This window comes from Lycorma delicatula, chromosome 8 (genome assembly GCF_047948215.1).
Source record: "Lycorma delicatula isolate Av1 chromosome 8, ASM4794821v1, whole genome shotgun sequence".
Taxonomy (NCBI): domain Eukaryota; kingdom Metazoa; phylum Arthropoda; class Insecta; order Hemiptera; family Fulgoridae; genus Lycorma; species Lycorma delicatula.
Genome location: NC_134462.1, coordinates 52,024,706 through 52,049,286, shown reverse-complemented (window position 1 = coordinate 52,049,286; position 24,581 = coordinate 52,024,706). Strand labels below are relative to the sequence as shown.

Here is a 24,581-nt window from a genome sequence, read left to right as displayed (position 1 = left end):
GTATACTGTATGAAACAGTGTGAAATACAGTCTGTCATAGACTTAATATGATGTATAGTAGAGATAAATGACCAATTGTAAAAGCCAAGTTTAGTAATAAACTGGTTGCCATTGATTAACAAATTTAAATTTAACAGGGTTGTTAAAATTTAAATTGGAACTACACCTTTGTAATTTTTTTCTAATATTGTTGTTAGCAATCAAATGATAAAAATCATGTTTACCTTTTTATTTTAACTTTAACAGTTGTTCTTAAGTACAGTAGAACTTCTTATCCACAGTCTGTTAAGATCCAAAAATATTAAATTCTAGAATTATACAGTTTATAATTTTGAACTTGCTTTTAAGTTTCAGTGTATGATAATATGTCAACAGAATATTTTTTTTAAAGCCCAGTACATAGAAATATTATAACACCTAATTTATACACATAATCATGGAAGAAATAACAGTATGATGGAGTATTTGAGAACTGCTGTCATTGGTTAATATAATCAAGATTATGTATGCAAGTTGATATTGGCTTAAAAGTGCTTTTGCCAGATGTTGCTTTTATGAATTTTCATTTATAAACATGGTTTATTTACTAAATTTTCTGTTGAATGTGAAAGAAAATTAATATAAATTTTTATGAGGTTAAGTTTTTCTAAAAATGTTTAAAAAATATTATATATCTGTTGTTTTAATATTCTCTCAAAGAGTTATGGCAAATTAATGGGTGATGTTTTTTTTTTGCTAATTATCCCGGTCAGGCACAGAATTTCTCAGAAGCTACAAGATTTTCATAATTTGTGAAATTTTTATTGATGTGTTATTTTACAAGCCAAAATCAGCAGGATTTAATGTTTAGTTGCTTATTAATCAGGTTGTGATCTTCATAAGTTTACAAAAAGTTAAGAAATTAAGAAATATTTTATTACCATGCAAAAAATCATATACGTAAAATCCAACTAAAAAAATTTATTTAAAAATAATTACTTTAAGTAATTTTGTAAAATTAATTAAATATACAAGTAATACAAATAATTAAATACAAATTAAACAATATTTTTTACCGTTATAAAAAAAGTTATTATTAATTAAAGTATTATGTTAAATATTTAGTTAATCATAAGTAAGCTCATTTTTCAATTTTGTTTTGGTTTTCTATTTTGCTTTATTTAAATATTTTCTTCAATAGGTTGAAGATCCAATAGTATTTTTTGTTCAGGTACAAGTAAAAGTCTTCTAGGTTTCCATCTCAATGGCATTTCCATGTTGTTATTTAGTTTTAACTCATACTTGGATAGAATTTTTGCTAGAGCAACTTTTATTTCAGCAATTGCAAACCTTAGTCCTGAAATCAAAATGAAAATACATTGGATTTGTTTTATTATTTGTAACTTAAAAAATTTTATTTATACTAAAGAAAATTTATTTTATAAAAAGATACGAATCTTCTCTGCAGTGTACAGTGAAGCATTTTAATAATCTTAGTGACCTAAATTAAATGACTTAGTGATCTAATTTTATATAAATTCAGTTTTTACTTGTGACTTTGTCCACCTCTTAATTCAACCAGTGCAATTTTTCAATACATAATTCAATCAGTGCATGTTAAAATGTTTTAGCATGTTTGCATGTGTCATGAGGGATTAGGAAACCTCATTTTACCTAATAAGTATCTTAGTCCTGGGTTCGGCTTTTTGTATAGGTATAATTAGGAAAAAGTGTTCCTGATAAGGTACATTAACATTTACTTCATCTAAGTGTGAAAATACTAAAAAATCAGCTCTAAACAACCCATCATCCTAATATGAATCCAGAGAGCATTTAACCAAAACCAACAGGTCCCTAGAAAGGAAGGAAGCAAAGATGGAGGAAAAAGAGTAGATAGTGAGAAATAGTTTTACCTTCACAGGAATTGTGAAACGAGAAAACCACACAAAGGAGCTCAAGGCCTCCAGGTAGTGGCTCTTCATCCCATTCACAACCGCTCTGACTTAGCTTACCTTTACTCACTTTAGTATTAGCATATTTAATCAATGATTTTCCCTTTAGCAACATATAGAATGTGTTAAAAAATAATTTTTGTACAGATGCTTGAGTTATCAGCAAACAAGCTGATGCTTTCTTGAGGACATCCCTTTGTCCATCCTCAGAATTATATGTTGTGCAGAAGCATCGAACTGAACAACAGGATTACTCACCCAGACACTGGAGGGAATTTTTCAGCATAGTAGATTAATGATTAGTTCATGTTGTGATATTGTGGTTTTAATTCTTCACAATTGTAGTTGTCCTATAGAGTGAAATGTAATTTCTGGAAAAAATCTATTAAAATGTTAGTATACTTCAATGAAAAAAACTTATTTCATTTTATTTACGTACTTGTATGAAAAGGTAATGACAAAGTTTGTTTTAGATAAATCCATTTTAATAAAATATAAATGTTTTCTTCACTTGAATGAAAACGTTTATCAGCTTAGCAGAGGATGTTTTATCTAAAATAGGTGTGAATTCGGCATACTTTTAAATTGCATTTGTAATGCCAACAACTTGGTCAATCCCAGACAGAAATTTGTTTTAATATTTTCACTGATTAATTTTTCTTAAAATTATTGTTAAGTATTTAAACCACTTGCTGATTGTTCAGATTAACTGAAAATCTGGACTATTGCAACTGAATTAATGAATTTTATTGCAATAAGATTACAATGACAACCTGTTATATTTAATGATAATTTAATTTCTTTCAATTGTCATAAAAGTAAAAAGTTAATCTTTCGTTCACAACTTTTATTAAGTTTAACATTCTCTGTTTTACCAAATTATATGTCTGGTTTACATACAGGCATATAAAAAAAACATACACAAACACATTTATTATGAGAAATGTATACTTTAATTTCTGTTACCTATACATATGCGTGGTCCATCACCAAATGGTAGATAAGTTCCATATGGTCGTTTCTCTTTATTTTCTTCATTAAATCTTTCTGGATCAAATTTTTCTGGATCTGGATAATATTGTGGATCATGGTGTATGCCGTATACGGGGATAAATATCCTTTGATTCTTTTTTATAATTATTGATGTACCTGGTAAATTATATGGTTTTGTACATTTTCTTATTAGTGAACCAGCTATTGGATATTTTCTTAGAGTTTCTGAAATAAATTTAAAAAAAAAATCTGAAAATTGTTTTCACTCATAACAATATTTTTTTAATTATGTTTTTCTTTTAAATAGAACTTTTTTGTTCTGTTTCTTTGATTCATTTAGCATATTTTGATATACATTTTGTTAAAATTTCAAATCTTATACATTTGGTAAATTTGTCTTCAGATTTGATTGCTTGTTGTGAGTAGTTCATTTTATTTTTAAAAATTGATCATTACTGTATCTTTTTCTGATCTTAACAGTGTTAAATGTGAAGGATCCCTAAGAATCAAATCTTTGTCTGAAATCTATGTTGATTGTAAATTGTTTAATACACTTATAGGAGGATGAGTTAGGAAGAGATTTTCTGGGATAATTATTTTTTTATTTTTTTCTTAAATTCTAGTTTTCTGCTGTGCTCTTCAGAACAACCCTAGAGTATTCACCCAAATTCGGACTAGTGGATGAATCTCTGTATATATCTGTGCTTAACAGAAGTAATTTCAGCTTTAATGCATATGTTTTTCTACTCACTTGAAACAGGATGATTCATCATGAAAAAACATACATTCAGCACATTGTTAGGAACAATTAAAAACAAGACAAAAAACATTATTGATTAATTAGACTGGGCTTAAATATTATCCATTTCCATGATTTCCTCATTTTCCTTTATGACCCATTTAGCTATGAAATAATGCATTCTGATATCATCTTATGGAATTGTCCTAGACTTTTTTACATTTAAACTTAATTTCATAAATCTTTCATTGTTACATGTTATTACAGTATTTTAAAATAGAGGTTATAGTTATTTGGCAGGTGGTTGTTTTTTACTCTATGTATTTTTCCTTTCAATACTAGTCTATAGTGATTCATTTTAAAATACGTTAAAATATCTTGATTTTCTCCCAAAAAATTATTTCTTTTATTGTATATAAAATATTTGAATAACTTTTTTAATATTTAAAGATTTTTTATTAAAACTTGCCTCCAATTACATGAAAGTTGTAGTTTTGGGAGATCTTTTAAAAGCTAATTGCACATCTCTTTCATCAATGAAGTTATTGGAACTCCATTAACTCCATTTATTGATGAATAAATCTTTCAAATAGATCTTTCGCAGCATAATATTAATTTAAGTGACTTGTAAAGATTTTATAAATTGCCATCATGTTTTTCATTCTGATAGTTTTTAGAAATCTAAAAAGAAAATATTTAGTTAACTAAATGTGAAAGAAGATAAATAAAATAAACATCTTCCTTTTAACAGCTGTTGTAAATAAAATTTTTTTAATACTTTATTAAAAAAAGGCTGGCCTCTGTGGCACGAGTAGTAGCATGCATCTCAGCCTTTCATTCGGAGGTCTTGGGTTTGAATCTCGGTCAGGTATGGCATTTTCACACATACTACAAATCATTCATCTCATCCTCTGAAGCAATACCTAAAGGCAGACTGGAGGGTAAAAAAAAAATATATATTGTTAATTCTTCAATGTAATTTCAACAATCTGTTTTTATCCCGACTTGCTTATTCTTATGGATTTTTTACTACACCATGATTCTTGTAGTTGTTGAGATCTATGAATAATTCATGATTGGATGCAGAGATACAGCAGTTTTAGAAATTTATTTTTTTACAATATTGGTTGTCATTCTTGATGATTTAGTTATTAAATTTTTTTTTAATATTAATTAATGTTACATTGTAATAGTTTGATACTTTTAAAAAATATTTAAGTATTATGTAGTTTTACCTGAGATTACACAATCCATGTATGTCATGTTTTTAATTACATCATGTGTTACTTCTGTTTTGCTGTTGTTAATGACTGTGATAATTTCATTTCGTAATCTTGTTTGTATGTCACCATTTAAAGCTAGCTCAAATAAGCATAATGATAATGTTGATGCAGTAGTTTCAAATCCTGCTAAAAAGAATATAAATGTATTTGCTGCCAACAGCTTATCGTCCAGAATAACTTGTGTTCCTGAAACAAATGTATTTGTGTAATTTTTAGTTGCCTGTTAGTTTATCTTATTTTATTAAATATTATTTTTAATTTAATTATGTACATATATGTTAAGTGTTTTACTGTAATCGTTGTAGGTGACCACAAGTCACTTGATCACAAGTCATTCTTAAAAATGGCATAGCCACTTTAACCCGTTAATTATGTTTATGATTAATACCCCCTAATTGTGTGGGTAATTTTATTGACAGTTGATTGTGTTCTTGAAGTTTAACTGCATGTATTTCACTTTATATTCATGATACCAGTAGAAAAATTTCAATATAATTACATAGCTAAATTGCATATTACATGAAAAACGTGTTAAAGAATTCATAATAAATAATTATTTTATAATTTTAAACCATAAACTAAAACAACTAAGCTCTATTACCACATTTTTCTTCAGAAAAAAGTAAAATAAAAATATACAACACAAACTTCGCAGATCAATAGAAAATCACTAAAGTGCTCGTATATGAAAATATAACCAAATGTGTATGAAAGTCAAACTATGGAACAGCTGATCAGGGGAAAACATGAAACTAGTAAGAAAAATTTTGTTCCTTTCAGACTTTATTATTATTATTCATTGTATAACGGTAATTACAGAGAAAAAACACTTTAACCTGTACTACATTTAGTCTAAGACCTTTTAGTACAAACTGCAGTTGCTAGAGTGTGGAATTTGATGACATGTCGGAATGCATAATATTATGGCAAAACGCATTGGGATGCAGTTCTTGACTGCTTAATATTATGGCAAAATATGCTAAAGGGTTAAACAAAATAAGCATCCCAAGGCGGGCATACCATAGGAAGGCAAGAGGAATAATGAGGTCTCATCTTGTCATTTTTACTAAGCCAAATATGTGATTGTATATCAGTATGCGAAGCCATCCAAAATATAGGTGATATTCAGCCTTACTAGTGACATCTTGACCGTTTTCACCACAGAAACTGGCTGTACAGTGAACTCATTATTACTCTCAGAGAAATTTATTTTGACTCATTCTGTACTTAGTCATAAGAAAGGCTGGGACAGTTAATGTAAAATAAATGAATGTGTTCCTTTCTGTTGTAAAACAGTTGGTAAATTACATTGCTTTAACGCAGCTAGTAATGTTTAAATTACACTGTAATATAATTTTGCATAAAAGTTTAACTTATTACTTCATTTATAATTCACTATCAGGCTATTTTCACTATTTCTGTTGCCAATAATTTTTTTCATTTATTAAATTTCATACATTTTCAAGTAAAACAAATATTTTATATTATTCATGTATTATCCTTGAACATGTGTAAAATCATAGATGTGTATTTTTCTGTTGTTACACTGTTATTTTGTCTGTGTATAATATTGACTGATTATTGGGTTCTGAATCGTCTGAAAGATTTACTGATTCTCTCTACCATTGTTAATTATTTCTAACTTTTTACAAATAGTATTTCAAATTATAGTAATGTGTAAATATAAAAATTGCATATCAGGATTAAAAAAAAAATATTAAAAATCTTATCATTTGGATTTTGGTTCAATTCCGTTAAGTGTTTGTCATTTTTCATTTTATGTCACAATTACTAAGAAAAGAAAAATTGTAGGGTAATTGTGTTTGTTGAAATAAATTTATAAATAATTCGCACTCTTAAGTGCTAATTGAGTGGATGAATTTAATGCAAAAATTGGAGAACAGCTCAAATTAGGTGCTGATGCACATCATTGGATATAATTTTTTTGTGTTTATAACTATCCAATGTATCAATTAATGTTAAGCTAATAGAAATAAAACTATATGTTTGGAATATTTGGATGAGATATGTTAAAGATATGGGAAAATTATGGTTGTGAGAAAATAAACCTTTTTCGTTTTAAAATTTGTGGTTGTAGTACATGAAACTGAAAAAAATGTAATATCAAAAAATTTATAAAACCATCAAACACCAACACAAATCAGTTTGTTATGAATGACTACTTATGTTTACGTTTCTGGTTTGTATCCTGTATTCATATATTAAAAAAGAGCGTAACCTACAATAAACTGATAAGGTTGATGACTAATCGTGTATTATTATTTTGCACTTATTTTATTAAGAGGTTATTCATAATATTTACATCGTAGAAGAAATTGTACTATGTATACCGCAGTATTTAAATAGGACTATCCTAAAATGTATATAATTATAAAATAATAAAGCCTAGTTGATCGATTAAATGATACATTATCTACAGAACAAAAGTGAGATTAAATAGTGTTTTACTAATTTTTATTTTTACTACAACACAAAAGCAAATTAGTTTAAAAAAATTTGACATTTATTACTATTTTGATGCTCAGTCTTCTGTGGGAAGGAAAATGTGAGACATTTAGATATGGGCAACTTTTACAGATTGACAAAATAGAATATTTACAAAGAGAATAAATTGAAGACAGCTTTTTATTGAGTATGTTTATTACTATTGTGAATTACAAACCAGTTGTGAGCTACATAAAATAAAATAAAAAATTTCCCACATTTCGATTTAAAATTTGGAAATTCTAGATATTTATGAATTGTGGAGGCTGTTAGTGATGGCATTGTGATGTGATGACATATAAGCAGTGATATCTTCTTCACTTCATTTTGTATTGTTTAGAAGAAAATTGATAATCATGTCAAGTTTTAATGGTGGTCATGCCATTACCGTTACATAACCATTGTGTTTCGTCTTATGTTAAAAAAAAGGAAAGCTCATTTTTATTAATCTTATTTTAATGTGAATTTTGTCAAGTAATTATTTTGTGATTTTTTGCTCATGTGAGGTTAATTTTATTATGAATTTTACTTTAATATGAAGATATATTATGAAAATTTAGCAGGAATGTTTTAGGAATGAGTTAATTTCCCTTATTTTTCTATTTAGAGATCTGTTATTTCACAGATTTTCTTCATCTAGTTACCTGTTTTCATAATACAAATCACTTTTTAACATCCTGTTTTATAATTATTAAATTTGCATTCCAAAATTTTTAAAACATTGAAAAAATTATGCCAAAATAGAATCTATTTTTTAAATATTTTGATTATATTTTATAATTTTTTGAAATATAAAATAATTATTATTTTGTTTTAATATATTTTTAAAGATTAATAGACTTATATATGGTTATATTTTTAATAGATTATATGGTTACATATGCCTGTCGTAATTACAAATGTGTTGTTTTATACATAAGATTGTCTCACATTCAATTCCTGGCATAAACTTCAAATTTTTTTGTGGTACATTTTTTTGTCACTTATATGTTTCATTTTTCATAAATGTGTGATTTTTTTTTAATGCATACACAATTATATTACGTGTTCATTTAATTAACATTATTCCAAATAAATGACTTCTTATATTTAGTGTTAATATAATTTTTTTTCTTTACCTTGAAATGTTCTATTTTAAATATAAAGAAAGTATTTGTATCTTATATTGTCATTAGTTACTGAAAAGATAGCTTATTTGCCTTCAGTAATGAACTATAAGTGTAAATAAAAACCTTGAATATAGTAAATGATAATAAAAAAAGGTTTTCTGAATTTTTTAATAATTTTAATTCATTAATATAAGCATTGTAAATAAAGAAAATACTATAAGTAAATAAAAAATGTTGATGTCTGTATAATAGGCATCTGAAAAAAATTTATACACAGTTATATATTATGAATCATTTGATGGAAAAAATGAGTTTTATATGATAGTAAAAATTGTTTTTATTTGTGTTTTATTTGAGATGGAATTAATTTTAAGAAAATATCTGGGTAAAGATAAATTTCTCATAAAAAGAATCATAATTTAAACCTGTTTTTTCACCAGTCATGGAATTTCATATTCCCATTATATATTGTAATAGTATTTTTTAAACAAGGTTAAATTGAGGAAAAAATTCTCCATTTTTAGTGAAAGCTGAAAAAGTCATTTAAAAAAAGCTATCATGTTGAAACTAAACATTGAAACAGTTTTTTTTATTATTCATATTTCTTAACAAAGTTATGTAACTTTAAAATTTCATTATTGGTTAAACAGGTGACAAAAGGTATTGTTATGCATAATTTTCTGTAATTCTTATATGTTTTTTTAAAGTAAATTGCAATTTGCAACATAATTGAAAAAAAAATCATTTCAATATAAAATTCAGTTTTTCTGTGATTGGTTCATAAAATATAACAAATATGAACTTTTTCTTTTGTGATAAATGCTATAATTTTTTTAACTTTGTTAAAAAACTTATTGTAGTTAATTACTACCTTTTTATTGTAATTATTTCAAATCATGGTCAATTATTTATATTTAATCATTTAGATGTGGTTATCAATGATTGCAGAGTCCCACATTTTTTCTTTAGTGTTTCATTACAAGACAATCTATACCACGTAAATTTTTGCAGTTGAAATTGTATACATTTCATTAAGATGTTATTGTCACTAACAGTTAAAAAAAATTTGATTTTAATTAATTTTGTTAAATTATCTTGCTAAAATGAATGTTTTAAAAGTTATTCTATAAAGATTAAGTTTTTTATGAATGTCTTCATAATGAGTTCTTATCTTATAGGTAGAAATATTAAGTGACATCCATAAATGATACTACAACAAAAGCTTAAAATAAAGTTCAACTATCTGGTGTTATTACATTTTTAAATCTTTTGTAATGTTGAATGTGTGATAGAAATATAATGAATGAGTACAATGAACTTCAAGTAATTATAACTGTTATTAATACCAATTAAATAAGTGTTAAAATTATTAAAATGAAATTGTAATACATTATTCATGATTATCACTTTGTAAGCAAAATGATAACAGGATGGTAATGTCGAAACATTAAAAAAGGCTTTATTTAAAAAATATCATTAGTGCTTTATTTTTTTATAAAAGATGTAAGCAGCCCTCAGTACTAGTAGAAATGTCAGTGGTTATAAAAATTTGTTCTGATCAAACGTTTTAAACCAAATTCATAAATCACATCATCCCAGGCATATTTGCATTAAAATATTAATTTTTTTTCTTTATTTTTGTGTTAATATTCATTTAAAGAAAAACACAGTTAATTTATAATCTTTTTAATGAATTGGTATATTACTATATATTTGTGTCTTATACTAATGGTTTTTGAGAAAATGGGTTAAACTGTTTTTTTTTTTTTTATGATGGGAAAATAGATAATTCAGTAAATTCTTGTTAGTAATAGATATAAATTTCAAGGAAAAGATTGTGTTTAGATTTAAATGTATGTTTACAATATGAGGTTTTTTTAAAGATAAATTTGATCTGGTCACTGAGTATGGGTAGATATTACTTTAATCACATCCTGATTATATCAAAGGAGTCATTACTCCAATTAATAATTTTTCCTGACTAGCAGTTACAACATGTAAGAAAATTGACTTCATTTGAAAGTACATAAACCATGTATCAGCAGTGATTGCTGTATTAATTGTTGGGTAGTTAATAAACTGTTAATACATATAATTTTTATCAGGATATTTTTTTATAAGATCAATTAATGGGACTGCCTGATCAGGATGGTCATCCTTTGAAACTCAGTAAGCCTGACTGCTGTTAGGCTTACAAATGTTCTGAGACTGTTTTAATCTTAAAATAAAATGTTGCTATATATTATAAATTTGAATTGAAAGATTTAACTTTTGTATACCTCTTTTTGGATTAGGTTAATTATCATTTAAGCTGATGTTCTTTTCTTATTTAACTTCTGAACATTTAAAAATCAAATGTTGTGATCATATTTCATATATAATATTATTTTTATTTATTATGTTAAAGTAATATTGTAAAGTGAATCAGTTATTTTATTTTTATAATTTAAATTTTGTTTTATTTTCAGTAATTAATTTTCCTGATTATTGTTGGTGTGATTACATATTAGTCATTAATATTGGACTGATTTTTATTTGTCTTTTCTGTTTATATATATCTTCATATTTTGTTGTAAGAACTGTTTAAAATTAAAAAAAAAAAATGTTTTATTTATCTTTATGTTTATTAAAAATTTGTTATATTTTAATGTAAAATTTTTAAGTAAAGCAATAAATTTTTTTGTATATTTTTTCTTTTTATTTATTTTTTCTTTTATCAATTTTTTAGATTATATCTGTTTTTTCTATATAATGTTAAAAATTTATTTATTCTTATGACTTAAAACTTACACATTTACATTTGTATTTTATTAAGAAAGGTGAGATAACTGAAATAGTATATAATATCAGACTTGCCAGGAATTGAACCAGGGACCAGCTGATTTTATAGCCAATTTAATGATTTGATTGACTGATGAAAAATGCCAAAACTGCTAGTGAGAATAAATTTAACTGTGATTTTATTGTGAATTAACCAGTAACAAAAAAGACCTGTTAGAAAGTTGATATATATTTTTTAAAAGTAATATATCAAAGAATCTTAAACCTACTGTTCTGGTAAAACAGTTCATTTTTATAAATTCAGTTCGTTTTTAAAGTTTTTCTATCATTCAAGAACATTAAAAAAAGTATAAGGTCATTCAAATATAAACCAAAATTTTTTTACATAGATTTATTGATATTAGATAAAATTACAAATAAATTACTTTATTTTTCTGCTTAGTTTCTTCAACAAAAACACATTTTCTCCAATAAATAGGTAGTTTCCTGATTCTCTTATCAATAAAACAAGATGGCTGCCTCAAAAACCAATTTGACATATAATTCTTGTCTGCAGCAGTGTCTTTTAATCTTCCCCTCCTAAAGCTTCTTTCAGCAAAAAAATGTGGAAATTACACGGTAACAAGTCTGGAATGTATGGCAGATGTTTAAGAGGTGTCCAGTGAATTTTAGAGAGTTTATTGCATGTCCAAGCTGCTATAAGCAGCTGTGCATTGTCATGGAGAAGGAGGCTATTGCGAATCAGTTGCTGGCATCGTTTGTTACAATAGTTACCCTGACATCATCCAACAACTGGTAGTAGTATGCCACATTTACCATCCTTTGTTCGTGCAGGAAATAAATCAGCAGCACACCAATTGAATCTCAAAACACAGTTGCCAGACGTTTTTCAGCTGACAAGTGTTTCTTGGCCTTGATTGGTGCCCCCTCCCCACTTTTCTGCCAACTTCATACTTGTTCTCTTGCTTTCTGGAGTGTAATGGTGGATCCACATATCATTGTAGATCACAATATGATCCAAAAATGCCTCTCCTGCTTCCTCAAAGTGATATAGAAACCGCTGACAAATGTCTCTCTGAACATTTCTCTGTCCTGTAGTGAGGTGATGTGGAACCCACCTCACAGAGACTTTGCTGTATCCAAGAGTGTCTGACAATATTGTATGCATACTCCCAACATGCCCACCTCTGATGCAATTTCAGGGAATGGTTATGCGGCGGTCACTTCCACAAGGTCATAAACAGTCTGAATGTTATCATTGACGCTGATCTGTGGACAGCATTCGTGACTTTCATTCTCCACTGCCACTTGGAAATTTTTTGGCCCAATCAGACACTTGAGTTTTTGATAGGGTAGCGTCTCCAAACTGTGCCTGGAGTTGAGTCAGAATTGCAGAGGATTTGATACCTTCATTTGTGAGAAATCAGATTATAATTTGTTGGGCAATGGATTATGGTACTTTGTTTGGAGTTTTGCAACTGGTTGAATACAACGTGACAACTCTACAAGTATGTTTTGTTTATTGATGACACAAATTTTACTCGAGATGGCATCAACAACTTATACAATGATCATACATGGGCAGAAGTAAATCCTCATGAAACTGTATAAGGCAGTTTTCAGCATCGATTTAGTGCAGTGTATGGTAGTGTGGCTTTCTTCACAATCAGCTGTTTGAATCTTTGATATTACCTGGCTGCTTGAATGCTGAGGTTTACTTGAACTTGCTTCAAGAAGAATTGCTGCAGCTGCTTGAAGATGTTCCTGTAATGTGGAGATGCAAAGTGCAGCACGATGGTGTACCTCCCCCACATCTTTTGTTAAAAATTCCTGAAAACTTCAGTACAACCTCATTTCACCAGGGTAAATAAAATCCTAACAAAATCTTTCATTAGCTGTAACTTGCAAACGAAGCATTTTAGCACGTATGTTTATATGAACTTTTTCCATTATTTTCATGAGTAGAATAGATTATGAAAGTCCTGGGAGAACTTCGTGATACACCGTTATATGATTATATTTATAATAGTTCAGTAACAAACACAAGATAATTAAAGAACGAGAAATTTACTAACCAGTTACAGAATGAATATAAAGTTGAAAAACAAATAATAGAACATCAAATTCTATTAGTATTGTAATGGATCTCCATTTATTCTGCTTAAAATGGTCATGAAAATACAAGAAAATATGCTACACAAGAAAAATAAGCTAATAAAAAGTAATGTTAGATTGTTTTATTGTTGTAAACTGTAATATATAACTATTTAAATTATCTAAGTTTAAATTTTAATTTTAACAAATAAAGAATTAAGACATGTATATTATCTCAATCAAGTATTTTTATATTTACTTATCAATTTTTGTGTATGCAGATAAGTATAATCAGAAGAATTTCTTTCTTATTCTTAATTAATTACTGAAATTATTTATTTTCACATTTTATTTTTCAACTTTCTGTTAAGGTAATACAACATACTCTGCAGTATCTTGAATAATATCATATTGTTGTCAGAAGAAATATTAGAAATTAGCATCTTAAGAAATATCTGTCTGTTTTACTTGTAATACTGTTTAAAAAACGTAACAAAAAAAATTGATCATGAAAATGAATTATTACTTACGCAAGTTTTTTTTATTTAAATAAAACAGAATTCAAATATTTAATATTTTATATTTAAATTCTAATATTTAATATAATTGGTTTATTAAATTTATTTTATCATACGTGCAATTGTTAGATCCTCTATATATGCCTAAAAATATTATTACTTCTTAAGAGTAAGAGTAAATTATAAAAGAATCTGTAAAAATTTGAAAAGACCATAGGTAGTGTTAAAAATCACAATTTTCTATACTTGAAACATTGTATAAACAATACAAGCTGGTTCCTTTAATTTAAATATTTTACTTTGCCTTTTTGATTCAGTGTTGAAATGATGAACCCCCTAGGTTCATTATATGTTCAGTTCAAGTAAAAAATTCATTATTCTGAGCTTGATAATGATGATACCCTTGTCTTTGTCATCAAATACCAGTTGTCTTAGGTACATGTTATGCAGTTTGTTTTCAAATATTCTAATATTAACAGTAGAATGGCTACATCACTAACATTTGCTGATTGGGAAGCTCTTTCTTAATAGTTATGTGCCTCTTGTATTTCATCACTTCATTAACGTGCTTTTGTAATCTTGGTATGAACACTTCCAGATCTTTGAAATAATCTACCTGCATGCAGATATTTATTTCTCAGGTTCATACATGACTTTCCACGTCTATTTGAAAATATGATATATATTTATATATATATCATATATAAACAATATTTATATTGTTTATCAGCAGAACACTGTAAAAGTAGATTATTTTATTTTTATTAAAACATTATATAAATATCAAGGAACAACATAAAATGGATTAATTTCTGTGCAGCTGGTTGTATTTCTAATAATACTAAGTATTATTACACACACTTTTTAACAAGTGGGCAAAATAGTTTTTTTCAATTGTGTAAGATGAAAAAATTAAATGAAAAACTTAAATTAGACTTTGATGAAGTGTATGTATAGATCAAATATCTTTCCTGCATTCAGTACAAATATCAACTCTGTTCATCATTTTTTTTTGTTTCTTGCACTTTTTCTCCAATTATTACCAAAAATTATTTTATACAGATATCAAAATTCTAAATTAATAGTAGTTATTTTTCTTTGCTTACTGGGAATAAACTCAATAATTGGATGATTTTTAATTGTAGACTTTATTATATTAACTGGTTAACAAATCTACTGATAATTAATCTGTGGTGTCTGTAATAATTTAGTTTTAATACTAACTTCTTATTTCAATTTTATTTTTAAATATTACTTACAATCATTGGTGCATAGAAAGCAAGGACCCAAATGCAATCCTGAAATATTTTAAATTCTACTGAAAATATAAAGCAATTATTAAAATTAAAATGTTTATTATAAATTTCAGAACTAGTCAAATAAAATCGTCAAACATGCTTTTTAGAAAGTAATATTTTAGTGTAAAATGATTGTTATGCAATATATTTTTTAACGTTCTCTAAAGATAAATGCATGATTTAAAAGTCAATACTTTGTAAACTTTAAAGTTCACAAACAATTAAAATTAAACATTTTTTAAAGAAAATCTAAAAATTAATATACACGTTTGAAATTATGATCTTTATATTTTACGGTTTAAAAAATAATTAATTAAATTTTTTATATACAGTTTTTGGATGGATAACTGTGAATGTAGAAAAACGGGGAGCTAATCTATAATGATACAGCTGGTTCAAAATTGTTTCGATTCCTCATTTTAATAGGGTTGAATAATAAAAAAATTTTTTTCTACACGAACTTGGTGTGAATATTTTAGTCTATATGTGGCTATTTTAGTGTTATTGATATTGCATAATGCATTAGGTTAAGTTAATATCTATTGCAGTAAATTTTATAGAAAAATGTTAAAGAAATAATTAAGTTATTACCTTGTTTTTCTTCTTCATTATGCTGATTGGAGCTTGCTGATTGAATTTTATGTGTGTTGTTGTCCACTGATGTTGAATCTTGTTTTCTTAAGGTCATCATTATTTGAATAAAATCATTTCTTTCAATTTTATTTGTTTCTCTGTAATTAATTGTGTCTTTAACCAAATTAATAAAAAATTCCTCTGCTTCTTTTTTAAATGCTTTAAGGCCTAACAGTGTTGGTAATTTATCATGAATGATCCTGAGTAATAATCGTACTCTTCCTTGAAGAGTCGGTGAAAGTATTTCACGACCAACTTTTCTAAATTTTGAATCTGGATCTTTTAACGAATTGAATTGTAATCCAAATGCACATGATCCAATCACATCTGTTGAAAATTTTGCCATTGTTTCTCTAGCATCAGCCGGCTGATTATTTTTTTCTATTTCTTGTAAATGATTAAGCAATTCATCTGTACATTCATTAAATTGTTGAAACATCATTTTTAATTTACCTGAACTAAATGCTGGTGTTAATTTTTGTCGTAATGATTTCCACCTTTGACCTTCTAAGTTAATTAAATTTGCTTGCAACGGATCGAGTTTTTCATCTGTTGTTGTACCTCTATCATAAAAATAACTGAAATCTTTAATTAATACCTTTTGTATAAGTTCAGGATCGCATATCATTAAAAATGGTGATCTGTTCATAAACATTCCACCACATTTTTCACCTTTTAATTTATCATATATATCTTTATGACATATTTGTAAGTTTTTTCTACCAATAACGAAGTCTGTCATGTTACCAAAAAATGGAACTGGTTTTATGTATTTTATACCAATTTTATCAAAGTGATCAAATGTTTTTGTTGCATAATAGTATATTAGTAATAATATTAGTAGCATTATAAATATTACGTCAATAATAAACACTTCACTTATTATAGGCATCTTCACTATACTGTAAAGTTAAATAATTATTTTTAAAAATAAAAGTATAATTATAAATCTAATCTTGCAGTTACTAAATGTAAACAAATAACTCTAATGTTATTACTAAGTATAGTTACAGCTTTAAAAACCTTTACATAACTGAATGAAAGAATGACTTTTCATTACTCTTATATAATCTTTTTTTGTTAAGTTATTTGTATGCATTTATATTCTTAAAATTATGTGATGACTATATATATTTATTAAAAAGAAGATAATGTAGAAGTTGAAGGTTCTTTCATAATCACTTTATCATTGTTCTTATCTTGAACCATGTTCAAATAAATACATGGAGTAATTGTTTATTATATGAAATATTACTACAGTATATACACCTTTTGTTTTATATTTCTTAATGTGTTAATTTTAGATTTTATCAGAAAAAAGTGTTTATATTGTATATTTTAACCAAAGTTATAATTTATTTTTATAAGTTTATTGAGTTTACATTTTTGCTAAACCTTTTTAATTCATCATATTACACTGATTATTGTTTGTTTAACTTAAGAGAAAGAAATAGAAACTTTTTTTTTAAATAAGTGAAATCGGAATAACAAAAATAAAAGTAAAGAGGGGGGAGAAATTAAGAATTTACATGGTCACTGTACCCATATAAACGCAGCCTACTCCCAGTTACTTATAATTGGTTTATTTACATTATTGCTTAACTGCCATATTTCAAGCAATTTTTTATTTATTTAAAAGCTAGTACTGAATTTACTTTTTCCATTGTGTTTTTCTACTATTATATTACATATTTCAAGTTGTCTATGAATTGTATTGTACAATATTATGATGCTATGCAAATAGCATTATTATTGCTGTGCAGATTTTGAATTAACATTTTTTTTTTAATCCATGATCCTTTAATCCATGTCGCAGATAGTTCAAGGTGACTACACTGAAATAAATGCTAAATAAAGAAAAATAAGAAAAATCTGAAATATTAGTAAAATATTATTGTCTTCTTATGTGCTGTGCTTAGACTAATGTTCTGTATTTTACCAAAAAATATAAAAAAAATCAATGGAAAACTGACTATTTAAAAATTATATTATACATGTTTAATAAATTTCTTTTACATTATAAAACAATTTTTTAAATAGTTCAATAAAAAAGGTATCATTTATATCTGTATTACATTATGGTTTTTTTCATTAATGTAAACATCCATCATGTTGAATAGAATTCCTTTGTGTCGATTCATTTCCTGTTAATGGTATATGTTTCAATGATTAAGGTTTTATTTGTTATAATACCTCTAAACAAGATAAAGAAAATAAAAAACCTTTCAACTCTTTGTTGATAGCATTTAAAAATTTTCTCATTTTTTTGCTTTAGCTAAATAAGCAGTTCATTTGTATGCAGTATAGTGAATATTTAATTTAATTACAGTAACTGTACCTAACATTCCATCCAGTTTTGTTGACAATTTAATTAGATTAGATAATAATGTATTTATAAACATAAAAATTATATAAAAACTTTTTATAAATTTTTATTAAAAAAATATAAATTAAAAAATTGGAAGACAATATGGAATTTATAAATTCACTTTTAAATTTCAATTAAGATTTTAGAAGAGTAAGAGACCTAATCTTATCCTAAAGTCACTTCAGCCATTAGGTAATTTTTTTTTAACCCTTAGGTAAAAAACAGTTTCTGGATAGACCCTTAGAGTTGTCACCCCTAAATTAAATGTACAAATCCCAATAGATGAATAGCTGAGAGATTGGATATTGGAAGATCCAACATGTCAGATGGAGTACATTAATGCCAAACATTATTTTCTAAATAAAAGGGATGGAAGAATAAGGGAAAGAAAGAAAGGGGAACCTCCTAACTTCTTTGTTGGGGGGGGGGGGGTGCTGTTTCTCAGCCTTTCCTCTGGAGTCCCAGCTTGAGCCCTAATAAAGGCTTGGCATTTTTCATCAGCCAAAAAAAATCCATTTCATTTCATTCACAAGCTTTGAATTTAAATGGTGAATTAATCACAAAAAGAAACTATAAAGGGATTATCTCTGTTCAGGGTAGTTTACTAATATTTAGAGAATATTTTAAATTAGGCAGATTACATAAAAAAAAAATCTTTTTTCTATTTTTCATGATTTTAGTAAAACATTCAATGTTTTTAATCATTTTCTATTAACGAAAAACCTTAGTTTACTGTGTTACCAGAGGTGTTGTACCCTTCTGATATTGTTTGCAAACATATTTCATTTTTACATGGGAAAACATTACAAAAGTAAGTCCTCACTCTAAGAATTTGAACACAGGGTGTAACTCAGGTATGTGTTCTTGGCCCATTGCTCCTTTGCTTCTCTTAATATTAATTAATGATCATCTTTAAAGCTTCTGACTATTCTTTGCTAATGATATCACTGTAACTGTATCTGAAAATAATTACTAATAGGATTAAAGACTCTACATTAGCATGAAAATTTTTATACGAATGATCAAATTGATTTCATTTGCAGCAAGATCAACTCATACTGTTTTGCTTTGAAACATCTTAATTAAAAAACAAGATTTTTTTCATTATTATTAAATATTAGATATACGAGGGCGATTTGGAAAGTAACTTCTGTTTGGCTATAAATAAAAAACTCTGTATAGATAAAAATATTTTATTACATACATCTTAAAACTACAGATTTTAACTATTTTTCAACATAGTCCCCATTTAAATTCAAGCATTTGTTGTAGGATTTCACTAATTTACAAATACACTGCTTTCATAAGATTCAATCACGTGGGTACCTAGCCAACCTTTCACAGCATTTTGAAGTTCATCGTTGTTGTTGAAGTGCTACGACACAAGCCACTTCTTCATGTGAGTGAAGATAAGAAAATCACTTGGCTCCAAGTTTGGGCTGTAAGGGGGATGATCAGAAATGTCCTATTGGAATTGATTTAGAAGTTGTTGAATTCTTAAAGCACTGTGAGGACGAGCATTGTCATGCAAATAAACACCGGATGACAGCATACCGTGATGTTTGTTCTGAATAATCACCTTTGTTTCTTCAAAGTTTCACATTAGACTGTTAAAGTAGTTGCTGTGTTACAGCACTTGGATGACAACAACAAACTTCAAAAAACCATGAAAGATTGGCTAGGTACCCAGGCGACTGAATCTTATGAAAACAGTATCTGTAAAGAAATGCTATAACAAATGCTTGAATTTAAATGGCAACTATGTTGAAAAATAGTATAAAGCTGCAGTTTTAAGTTGTATATAATAAAATATTTCTATGCAGGTTTTTTATTTATAGTGAAATGGAGGTTATGTTCCGAACTGCCCTCGTATTTCTGCCTGGAATATTATAGTCGTATTTTGAGCCTCTTCTAAAAAGTTAAAATGGGTTTTCAGGATTTAAAAATTGGTTTGAGAACCATAAATATATGAATTGTGTAGATCATTATTTTGCAAATTAAAAATTGAAACTTCTGTATGCATTTATGGGTGGGTATAGTCTTTGTTTAAAAATAAAGTCGCTTTAACTAAACAACAGAACTATTTTTACATGAAAGTACTTTGCCACAAAAAAAAGCTTTTTTTGTTGACTTTTCTTCTTTTCTTTATTTTAGAAATGGCTCCTTTGCAATTTTTAGAAGTATTTATAAAGTGAATGCACATCTGATATTTTTTTATGAATCTGTTTAAAACCTGATCAATTTTTTTTTTTAAATAGTATTACTTTATAATATTGTAATTTTTAAATAATATTAATTAAATCTGAATTTTTACATCTACATGTATGAAAAATGTGAGCTTGGATATTTTTCAGTTAATTTTTCAAAATGTATATATTATTTTTATGGTCTTGATTATTTCTGCCATTATTATCTCAGTTAATAATTATTTTTAACTACTTATATGAACTTCAATATTTTTTCTTTTTTGTTTATTACTTTGGTTTATTGTAATGGTGCTGTCAAGAAAGCTCTTGATCCTTCCAGTTAAATGTTGAAACAGTTGCTTCTGCTGTTAATAGAGTACCATTCTTATTATATTACTGTATAATTTAATTACAATCCTTATTTGTATGAAATATATTTACTACTGTATTGCCTAGCACCAGTAAATAAACTTTTCCTAATTCTTCAATTACCTAAATATGTCACATAATATATGCTGCTATATTGTGTATAGATTTCCAACCTTTACTGGAATGGTGGCCTCCCATAGTTACAACCTACTCTTCTTTTAATTTAGTTTCATACCTTACAGTAACATCTTACTGTATCTACTTATTGTCTTTATAGAACAAAATTTGCTTGTATGTAAATGTATAGAAAGTGAGTTAATTACTCTATTGACAAGTATTTTAATAAAAAATGATTTAGTGTACTAGAAGCTCAGTAATTTAGTTTTATGTGATTGGGAACAGGACTACTTTGAAACATTGACTATCCAGAATGGCAAAGGAAAATATAAATAGAATAGAAGAAAAATAACTATTAAATGTCAATTAAAATTCTATTTAATATCTATTCTTGTAATTCTGTATTATTTATGAAGTAACTTTACATATATGAAGCATACATCAAATTTACAGTTATGTGAAAAATTTCAAGCTTCAATTTTATTCATAATCTTCTGAATGAAAGACTGAAGCTAGATCTCCTCCATCAAGATTGTTGTAATGATATATATATATATATATATAGAAAAAGTATTTAATTAGTTTCAGAAATATTTTTAAGCTCTTATGTTTTTTCTCTATTTTTTTTTACATTTCTGTTCTGTGAAACATTTTAATGTTACTAATTATGTCAGTGTGGTCTCTGCTTGCATTTCTATGGAGAGAAGTAAAGCTGAACGCTTCTATCTTGTTTCTTGTGGAATATTTTTCTATGTTTCAAGCTTTACAATCTGTTTTCAACAATATTCAATATTTACACTGATTACCTTAATGATAATTTCATTAAAATCTTTTGTTGTTTTTCACTTTTCATCCACATGCATCTCAATTTTGGTTTGTATTATACGTCATGGGAGCCGATTAAATAGTTTAACAAATTTTCATTACCTTTTTCTTTAACTGGGACTTCATTTGGTAAAACGTTTGCCTTTGGGAGCAGGATGGGTTAAATGTACATTGCTTGAAGTGGAAAGAAAAGATTGTTGACAATTGACTTTTAAAACTGTAGGTATAGGAATATTTCAGCTACTTTTTAAAATTATTCTGTTTATACTGATTGTTATTTTCTAAAGGCTTGGATTTAATAGATGCATGTGCTTGAATGTTAATGCAGTTCAAGAAATTGAAAATAAATAATATTTTAATAAAATGTATTGTTAAAAATTTGGAGTGCTATTAAAAGCTTCTTGTAATCGCATTTTTTTTTTTTTTATATTAGGTTATAAATTTGAAGTGGTTTAAAATGTTAAAAACATATTTCTGACTTATTTAGTTAATTATATGAATAAACTTTTGTTCCTATTTTGTTATCTTAATTGCTTTCAATATTATATTCATTTGTAATTAGTAATTATTTTTGTGTTACGCTTTATTGAGAAAAAAAAGATTGTTAAACATAATAAATATTTAATTTCTTATTAAAAAAAAATGTGATGTATGCATTTACAGATTTATTTGTGCGCATGCACACACATACATCATATGCATGTATATTTATAGTATGTCCCATAATTCTAAATAAAATTTTAATTTTAGATTTACAGATTAAAAATTTCAACATGCAACATAGCAAAATAATTAAAATCCTTGGAGGCTTGGGCTTATTTAATATATTTTTATCAAAGGAGGTTAACTTGTATATTTTATATGGAGACTACATTCTACGGTTAACTTGTATATTTTAAATGGAGACTACATTCTGCTTAACTGCCTTACATTCATTTAATTGCCTTGATGTGACAAAAATATTTTTATTAAAAAACATAGCTCTGATAATGTTAATGGAATTGATCACTTATTAAACAGCATCATTCACTGACGTACTATCATATTTCATTATTTGTTTAATGACACTGTAAAACATTAAATATCTTATTTTAGTATTTTTGGAATAAAAAATAGTGAAATTTGAATTAGGGAGATTTGAATTTTTTTAAGATTTGTTAAAAAACTTTTAAAAATTTTTTGATAAATTTTCTTTCATAAAAATTTTACATTTATTTTATTCTGATAGTAAAAGAAATGAATTTGTTTATTTAAAGAAAAATTTTGCATTGTTATGTTTATGTAGAAAGTCTGAGACTATGTAGATAATTTTTTATGAATTTGCATTTTCATTTTTCTTTTTTGCAAAAAAATAAAACAACTTATAGTTAAAATAAAATATTAGGTTTTAAATGAAATAATTATTTTTTACATTAAATTTTTAAAAATCCACAAGATAAATTTTATTTGAAATTAGGAGGAACTTACAGGACATGCTGTGTGTATGTGTGTGTGTGTATGTGTGTGTTCACATGTTTTTAGAGAGAGAGAATTTCTTTGCTACCACCTTCAGGTTTTCTTGAAATTCCAACTCTTTAATTTAATGTGTACTTTTTTATTTAGAAATAACACTTTTTACATAATAAGTTGTTATTTGTAATGCCATTAGTTAATTTTTCATATTATTTTTACATTTACAGTCTGGGAATGAAGAGCATATGAAACTAGTCAATGACATGGGGATAACAGTTGCAACATTAGCAGATGGAAGAGTGCAACTCTTGCACACATTTTCTAATGTAAGTATATCATTTTGACTTTATCAATTTCTTAGAATGATAGTACTTTATTGTATGTGTGTTTATAATAAAAAAATGAATTATTAAATATTAATTTACTTTATTATTATGAAATATAGATAACTGGATATTTTTAACATGGATTTCATTCTTGAATAAATGGTAGTATGAAATGATATTTGAAGTTATGTAACTATCATGTTTGTTTTATTTCATTTTCGTTTGTCATATTGTAGTTCTACTGTTCAAAAACAGTTGTTGTTTGTTTTCCATGTGGTTAATGATTCTTTCTTCTTTGATCATTCATGCAGAATTTTGAAATTATTAATATATTGTAAAGTACTCAAAATATGAAAAAGGTATATTACAGTTTGATTATGTAACACTTCCCTGGCTACACTTTTTGTAAATCTGATCCAATGCACTGCTTTAATTTTTACTTATTTTTATATATTTGCTTTAATTAAATTAATGTTTACAAAAAAAAAAAATTCACTTGTGTCCAGTTTTTGTTCAAAGTGATAGAATAGAATCTTCTGTTAGGTTAAAACAAAAATTTAATAAGTTCAGATGAAAGAAATTACATTATTACTTATTTTACCACAGATTAAAAAAAAAACAGTATTATACAAACAGTAATTATAAAAATATACCAAAAATGAAATAATCAAACTTGAAAAATAGATTTTGCAATAAAAATAAATAAAATAAAATGTTATACCCACTTAATGTTCAATGTATTAGTTCACTCTCAAGGTCAGGGTCTGACTGTGCACTTCTAACATTATTAATAAAGTAATTGAGTATAACTTGTAGAGGGGATGGGAAGTAGGCTATGAACAACTAACTGTGATGTTCACACAGTTGGAAGTAGACTGCTAATCATTTCTGCTAGTAAACCATATATGTCAAAAATGAACCATAATTTACTCAGATCATAGACTATATAGCATTTGTTAAATAGACCACGTTAGTTCTGTCTTCCCATTAAGTGTAAATATATTACTAAAATTTCATAGTGATAAATGAAGCCAGAAATATTTATTTAATTTCT

General features: G+C 26.4%; 2 protein-coding genes across 3 annotated transcripts in view; one reads left to right on the top strand and one right to left on the bottom strand.

Moving 5' to 3' along the window:
* Edem2 (ER degradation enhancer, mannosidase alpha-like 2) overlaps window positions 1-24,581 on the top strand; it is a 100,782-nt gene that overhangs the window by 52,330 nt on the left and 23,871 nt on the right. For both annotated transcript variants that reach the window (XM_075372720.1, XM_075372719.1), the window contains exon 14: window positions 23,429-23,527. In XM_075372720.1, coding sequence (XP_075228835.1) covers window positions 23,429-23,527 — 99 coding nt within the window. The remainder of the gene's footprint in view (window positions 1-23,428; window positions 23,528-24,581) is intronic.
* LOC142328738 (putative cytochrome P450 6a14) lies at window positions 946-24,387 on the bottom strand. The gene is made up of 5 exons (XM_075372721.1): window positions 24,253-24,387; window positions 15,843-16,786; window positions 4,899-5,132; window positions 2,898-3,149; window positions 946-1,336 (listed from the first exon to the last, which is right to left on the bottom strand). The coding sequence occupies exons 2-5, from the start codon at window positions 16,774-16,776 to the stop codon at window positions 1,161-1,163; spliced, it is 1,596 nt and encodes a 531-aa protein (XP_075228836.1). The 5' UTR covers window positions 16,777-16,786; window positions 24,253-24,387; the 3' UTR covers window positions 946-1,160.

What these genes read in the sequence shown, in the direction of transcription:
- LOC142328738 (XM_075372721.1), bottom strand. Translation starts at nt 16,776, where the DNA reads ATGCCTATAATAAGTGAAGTGTTTATTATTGACGTAATATTTATAATG. An exon ending in CATGGATTGTGTAATCTCAG is followed by an intron (nt 3,150 to 4,898) that starts GTAAAACTACAT and finishes AATTTATTTCAG; the next exon opens with AAACTCTAAGAAAATATCCA. An exon ending in TGGACCACGCATATGTATAG is followed by an intron (nt 1,337 to 2,897) that starts GTAACAGAAATT and finishes TTTTGATTTCAG; the next exon opens with GACTAAGGTTTGCAATTGCT.